At 50.6% G+C, this 7684-nt stretch overlaps 1 protein-coding gene across 1 annotated transcript; it reads left to right on the top strand.

Moving 5' to 3' along the window:
* Positions 1-2919: 2919 nt before the first annotated feature.
* LOC123446890 lies at positions 2920-4512 on the top strand. Its single transcript, XM_045123433.1, has 3 exons — positions 2920-3200; positions 3570-3751; positions 3997-4512. Exons 1-3 carry the CDS (start codon positions 2930-2932, stop codon positions 4234-4236), a joined length of 693 nt encoding a protein of 230 aa, XP_044979368.1. The 5' UTR covers positions 2920-2929; the 3' UTR covers positions 4237-4512.
* The last annotated feature ends 3172 nt before the right edge of the window (positions 4513-7684 follow it).

Here is a 7684-nt window from a genome sequence, read left to right as displayed (position 1 = left end):
TGGTGGGTCTATTGTATGATTCTAGGAAAGACGCAGTTGACAAACTTAACATTACGATCATACGTATAAGCAAGTCGCCCTATTATTTTCGTTGCTGAGGCTCTTCACTTGGTTGAGCATGTACACAATAATCTCACTTAAAGTGACCTTAGGTCCTCTTTGACATCACTAAGCTTGCCACATTCTTTTAACTCCATGAAACCATTCAACAAAGCCTTGTGTACCTCTTCCTCATTCAGTCCACACTCCTTGTAGCTTAATGTCATCGTCATTAATAGTCTCTGGATCACACAAGTAGCAGTATAGCATTATAAATTATCAGTTATCACCTCCAAGAACCGATGGAACATAAGCTACGGTATGTAAAAGAACTTGACAAACCTCAGAGATGCCTTCAGCTATGTATGTCTTGTAGGGATACCTCTCCGGCTGAGAAGCTCCAACTCGGCTTCTTTGCGGACAAACTTCCGAAGGCATGCCCCATGTACTTTGTTGTGATTTTGTCTACCGACACCATATCAAGAAATGTCTTAAGACATATAATGTCGATTTCAAAATTATAATCTTTCCCATTGTGTGTAATATCTAATGTTGAACGAAACTAAAACGATTATGTATATGTGTGAACCTTGCGGAGCAGAGTGAGTATATATGAAATATCTTATCTAACATCCCGAAGCTCGATAATAAAACCTTGTTTAGTTCATACCAGAGACATGTTCGGTAACCCCATGCTCCTTAGTATCTTCACTACTATATCCTTCAACCCGCAATTTCCTTTTCTTCATTAATTTTATTAGACATGCAGAAGCAATGTTTCCCTTGACAGCATCAAGCATAGTCTAGGAGGCCCATAAGTTGCTTGCAGATAACACCAGACACAATTTAATCAGTTTACAAGATTATGATCATGGAAGCTATGCATGCTCTATATAGTACACACGAGAGCAATGTGCTTTAGCTTTCTATTATGGACAATGATTCTTACAACTGTACAAAACCTCAGAGAAAAAATAAATACTTCTGTAATTAGACACATAATAAAGAGGAGCCTTACTATCTTAGGATTTTTATTTCTTATGAATGAATATCCTCCAATCTGCATGTTGATTATACTAACCTGCAACAGTATTCTTTCAGATTGGTCATAGAATGGGAATTCCAAGAAATCTAATAATCTCAAAATCTACCACAATAAATCGACCAACAAGCATCAACGACCCCCAAATCATACCTATCGAACCAAAGCTTGGTCGTGGGCGTGTTCGTGCCCACGGGTAGAGGAAGAGCACCTGCGCTGGTCCTCTCGCCGCCGTCCCTGGGCGGATTCCGGCGGCCCGTTTCCGCCTCATCGTCGCTGCGGTCCTCTTCAAAGGGCATCTCCTTGAGGAAGATGAAGCACTTTTTGGAGCTCTTATCCCCTCCTTCGCCGCGCTTCAGCCGCAGAACCATCATCTCCGGTGGCGACAGAAACATTGAGGGGCGGAGGAGGAGATGTCGGGGTCGGTCATCAAGGCCACGGATCCGGATGATGACGATGGAGGCAGCCCATGGTCGCCATTGGGAAGCGATGCAGAAGCGGTCATCTAGACGGCGTAAAGGGCTGGAGCGGTTGTTGGACGAGCACGCGTGGGGGGAGCGGTGCGATGATGTGGTGCCGAGGATGGCGAGCGGCGGCTGATGAACCGAGGGGCAGGGTGGTATTAGAACCGGCAGTAACCCTACCTACCTAGCCAGTTCAAGATAAAGGATGTGCACGTGTGTGTTGTGGTCTTTGCGGGGTAGGGGCGACGGAACATGTGTGGTGATGGAGCGGGGCGAGCGACGATGAAGGGGGACGGAACGACGATCAGACGGACCATCATGACCGCAGACTCCTCCTTGAACAGAGAATATACTTAAAATCCGTTATTTCTTTTCTAAAAATCTGTTATTTGTTTGCTAAAATAAATTGCATTAGCGAGAAGGATTTGTTGATTTGGATAACTTAGGAAAGTTAGATTAAAAACTATTAGTTATTTCTTGAAAATCTGTTATTATTCCCTAAAACAAATTGTATTATTATAAAAGGGATTGATTGATTTGGATAACTCGTGATTTGTTATACGTTAGGAAAGTTCTGATTTTATAATAAAGAGTGAAGAGAAAAATAAATCGATTGAAGGTGTCGGGAGAAGAGACAAAAAAAATCATGCTAAAGTGGAAGATGAAAAAAGAAAACATGAAAGCTATTCAACCAACTGAGCATTTAGGAGTAGAGATACATGTTATAGATTCGTTGTTCTTGCAAACTTCTTTTTAAGAATAACTTGAAAACTTCATTTTTTTTAGAGCAACTTGAAATTAACTTTATCGTTATATTTTTTTTAACAAGTACGCTTACCACATTTTGGTAGACGACCAAACACGCTCAACACTTCCCCATTAATTAGCAGCGTTTTGTCCCATTCATGCCACCACACCCCTCGACCGGTCGAGCCGCACCCGGGGCACCGCACGCACGCACGCGACGGCCAAAAAAAGGCCAACGCAGCGGGGGATCCGCATCCGCCGGCCCCGATCGCTTAATGCGTGCACGGCCAAGTAACGTAAACGTGGATTGTAGCTAAATTCGGCACACCGGCCCGGTCGAGTTCGGCGTCGACCCGCTGGGTGGGAGGGAAATACCACTCCTTCCAATAATTAACTTCGGTCACGCATAGCCGGCCGGCCGCACGTATCTCTCTCCTTTCCTTGTAAACACCCGAGACCTGCCGTAGGCGGCCAAGTACGTACATTACATACCGTGCTACAGCAGCCATCGGCATCGACGGCACCAGAACCGCCTTATAAAACGGTCGCCACTGCCACCTTCGACGGTCACCCGCCCACCCCGACCCCCTCCCTCCCTCCCCGACTCTCGAACAAACAAACGAGCGTGCGTGCAGGCATGGGCAACTGCCAGGCGGCGGACGCGGCGGCGGTGGTGATCCAGCACCCGAGCAGCGGCCGCACGGAGCTGGCCTACTGGTCGCTCCCTGCCGGGGAGGTCATGGCCGCCAACCCGGGCCACTACGTCGCCGCCGTGATCACCGCCCCGCACACTGCGTCCTCCGAGGGGGCCGCCGCCGCCGCCGCCCCGCCCGTCAAGCACCTCAAGCTGCTCCGCCCCGACGACACCCTCCTGCTCGGCCGCGTCTACCGCCTCGTCAGCTTCGAAGGTACGTCGCGTCTACCTCCTCCAACCTCCCGCCGCCCCTCCGATCGACATCGCTTGCGTTTGGTTGAGACGCCGCGCCGAAGATGTTTTCCGGCGTTAACTCGTTGCGCGTGTACGTACGTACGTTACCACCTTCGACTGCGACGGGACGAGGGATTAATTTTCCGATTCCTGCCCCTCGCCGTCGGATTAAATGCCGTTTTTTGACTACCAGGGCGGCGGATTAAGTGGAGCTTTACCCGTAATAACTTTCTGGTCCGAGTACCATTATCGGCTGGTATCTTGTTTCCTATTCTATTCCCACCGAAGAGTGGTAATTGACGAGATCTTCTCCATTGATTTTTGCGTTGTGCGCGCGACGATCTTGCAGAGGTGCTCAAGGAGTTCGCGACGAAGCGGCACGTCAAGCTCAGCCGCGTCATGGTCAAGGCCAAGGACGAGGTGGCGACGACGAAGCCGGCCAAGCCCAGGCGCCGGCGTGGCAGCAGCGGCGCCGGCGGCGGCGGCGACTCCGGCGTCCAGCGCGAGGAATCCCACCGGTCGCTCGCAAAGGTGCGTCCAGTTTCCGAACGTTCACTCGCACATGCATTGCAACCACCGGCTCGCGCGCCCCCAAAATCTTCGGTGATCCGTTCGGTCGCCATCGACGGAGATGAGATGACGGACCGATCCATCGCAGCTCGTACTACCAATATCTTGGACGAATTGAACCGCCAGTCCTCGTCATCGCTGTCCGAACTAGTTAATGTCCCGAAACTGCCATGTCACCAACCCTGCACTTTACTCTCTCGATCCAGATCATGCGACAGTCGGTGGAGGAGGACAAGGAGGCCGCGGCAACGGCTGGGCCGGCCTCCGGCCCCGTGCCGAAGCCAGGAGCAAACGACGGCAATGGCGTCGCGGCGTCGGAGCCTGACGTCGTCGACGACGACGACTGCGACCTGGAGTCGCTGCTGCCGCCCGGCGTGGCGCTCGGCCGGCGGCTCGGCCGGCAGTGGCGGCCGGCCCTCCAGAGCATCGCTGAAGGGCGAGACTGAAGCCTCGTACACGGACGGGTGGTCATCACTCATCAGGCGCGCCGTGCGTCTCTCTCTGTGTGTATGTACTGTATGTAAAATTTACTAGTGACGCCGAGAAAGTATCAGGTGTGTTGCGTAGCTGCGGTAAAATTTACTAGTGACGCCGAGAAAGTATCAGGTGTGTTGCGTAGCTGCGGCTCTACCAGATGCCTAGTGGTAGCAACTGTGCAAGTATGGGTCACTGGGTGTAGTACAAGTGTGATCGTGACAGATGATATCACTCCTCTTAGTAGACGGACTTTTGACTGGTCCTCGAGAAGTAAAATGACCACGCGATCGGACTGCTCGAGCCGTGGGTCGAGCGTCCCGGGCGGCGAGCCTCCCACATTACTACGTATCGGGAGGCTCAATCTCTTTCGGGATGCTGAATTGATCTCCGGTCAGCCAGAGGCTCGTTTGGGCATCTGAGCAGCGGCCTGTCCAAGCGCTGAGCGGCCATCATGCACGTGTAGCAGAGACCATCATCGAACACGTGCACGGCCATCTCTGATGTCTGATCTCCCTCGCTCAGCAGGGGGAAAGCCCCGGTTTCCGCTGCCTGGTCTCTGGACCGATCGGCTCCCCCCCGTGACAAAGCCAGGGAGGGATTCGGCAGTGTTTCAGACGATGGATGTGCGTCAGTGCGTGCATGGATGGATAGATGGACAGATGATGGATGCGTGTGGGAGATGGGCTGGACACTGACCCGACCTGACCTGACCTGATCGAACTTGACCGGCGACGTGATCGCCATGCCCATGCACTGCAGCTGGTAGTATCTGTATCCCACCTATACATTGCATGATCCATCTGAGGGACAACGCTGCACTGCAGCAGGCGTGTAGTAAGCTTGTATACCTAGCTTGGTAGCCTAGGCTTCCGAGACAACAAAAGTCGACACGAAAAGTGCCTGCATAGATAGCTCCTGGAGGGCAAAATTCCTGGCGCTGCATATACTGTACGTACAGGGGCACGTGAGCCGCCCAAAGATTCGTCCCCCTCGTTAACCTGATGGACTGATCGGCAGGAGCACCGGTGCTATGTCCTGACCAGCGGACAATTTTTTGATTTTGACCTAAAAACCTAACAAAATCCAGATCTTATCCAACTTTTTAGAAAAAATCAAATACTCTTAACGTAATGCCAACATCCCTGATGCCTGAATTTTAGGGGAGACGTCAGGTACCTGAATTTTAGGGGAGACGTCAGGTACCATGACGTTTGATACGGGTCCGCTCCTTTCCCTGTTCGTTGACCGGCTAACGTGACAAAGGGCAAGACGTTTGATCGCGAGACCCACGCGCCGCGCACCCTCGCGTCTGGTCCAGCTAACTTCCACAGCGCGTGGGCCCTTTCCCACCCGGCCATCTTCTTCCTCCTCCTCCATCAGAACACATCTCTCTCGCCCCCTCTTCCCCCTCACCCCCCTTAGATCTACTCCCTCCTCCACCAAAATTCATAGATCCGATCCCCCAAAGCTTCATTGAGGTAATCTCCCCGATCCCTTCATTTTTTAACATCTTTTTTTGGCAGTATTTTTGTATATTAGATTATGTTAGATTAGATGATTTTGTCTTAGTTTTAGGGATTATTTTTGTTGGAAATATGCCCTAGAGGCAATAATAAATTAGTTAGTTATTATTATATTTCTTTGTTCATGATAATCGTTTATTATCCATGCTATAATTGTATTGATTGGAAACACAGTGCATGTGTGGATACATAGAAAAAACACTGTCCCTAGTAAGCCTCTAGTTGACTAGCTCGTTGATCAAAGATGGTCAAGGTTTCCTGACCGTAGGCAAGTGTTGTCACTTGATAACGGGATCACATCATTAGGAGAATCATGTGATGGACTAGACCCAAACTAATAGACGTAGCATGTTGATCGTGTCATTTTGTTGCTACTGTTTTGTGCGTGTCAAGTATCTGTTTCTATGACCATGAGAGCATATAACTCACTGACATCGGAGTAATGCTTTGTGTGTATCAAACGTCGCAACGTAACTGGATGACTACAAAGATGCTCTACAGGTATCTCCGAAGGTGTTCGTTGAGTTAGTATGGATCGAGACTGGGATTTGTCACTCCGTGTGACGGAGAGGTATCTCGGGGCCCACTCGATAATACAACATCACACACAAGACTTGCAAGCAATGTGACTTAGTGTAAGTTGCGGGATCTTGTATTACGGAACGAGTAAAGAGACTTGCCGGTAAACGAGATTGAAATAAGTATGCGGATACTGACGATCGAATCTCGGGCAAGTAACATACCGAAGGACAAAGGGAATGACATACGGGATTATATGAATCCTTGGCACTGAGGTTCAAACGATAAGATCTTCATAAAATATGTAGGATCCAATATGGGCATCCATGTCCCGCTATTGGATATTGACCAAGGAGTCACTCGGGGCATGTCTACATAGTTCTCGAACCCGCAGGGTCTGCACACTTAAGGTTCGACGTTGTTTTATGCATATTTGAGTTATATGGTTGGTTACCGAATGTTGTTCGGAGTCTCGGATGAGATCACGGACGTCACGAGGGTTTCCGGAATGGTCCGGAAACGAAGATTGATATATAGGATGCCCTTATTTGATTACCGGAAGGTTTTCGGAGTTACCGGGAATGACGAATGGGTTCCGGGTGTTCACCGGGGGGGGGGGGGGCAGCCCACCCCGGGGAAGCCCATAGGCCTTGGGGGTGGCGCACCAGCCCTTGGTGGGCTGGTGGGACAGCCCAAGAAGGCCCTATGCGCCATAGATAGAAAATCAAAGAGAAAAGAAAAAAAAGGTGGGAAAGGAGAGAAGGACTCGACCTTCCAATCCTAGTTGGACTAGGATTGGAGGAGGATTCCTCCTCCCTTGGTGGTGCAGCCCTTGGGGCTCCTTGAGCCACAAGGCAAGCCTCTCCTCCCCTGCTCCTATATATATGGAGCTATTAGGGTTGATTTGAGACAACTTTTGCCACGGCAGCCCGACCACATACCTCCACGGTTTTTCCCTCTAGATCACGTTTCTGCAGAGCTCGGGCGGAGCCCTGCTGAGATTAGATCACCACCAACCTCCGGAGCGCCCTTTACGCTGCCGGAGAACTCATCTACCTCTCCGTCTCTCTTGCTGGATCAAGAAGGCCGAGATCATCGTCGAGCTGTACGTGTGCTGAACGCGGAGGTGCCGTCCGTTTAGCACTAGATCGGAGCGGATCGTGGGACGGATCGCGAGACGGTTCGTGGGACGGTTCGCGGGGCGGATCGAGGGACGTGAGGACGTTCCACTACATCAACCGCGTTTCTTAACGCTTCTGCTGTGCGATCTACAAGGGTATGTAGATCGGAAATCCCCTCTTGTAGATGGACATCACCATGATAGGTCTTCGTGCGCGTAGGAAATTTTTTGTTTCCCATGCGACGTTCCCCAACA

The sequence above is a fragment of the Hordeum vulgare genome, chromosome 4H, assembly GCF_904849725.1.
Source record: "Hordeum vulgare subsp. vulgare chromosome 4H, MorexV3_pseudomolecules_assembly, whole genome shotgun sequence".
Lineage (NCBI taxonomy): Eukaryota > Viridiplantae > Streptophyta > Magnoliopsida > Poales > Poaceae > Hordeum > Hordeum vulgare.
This window is presented reverse-complemented; position numbering and strand designations above follow the sequence as displayed.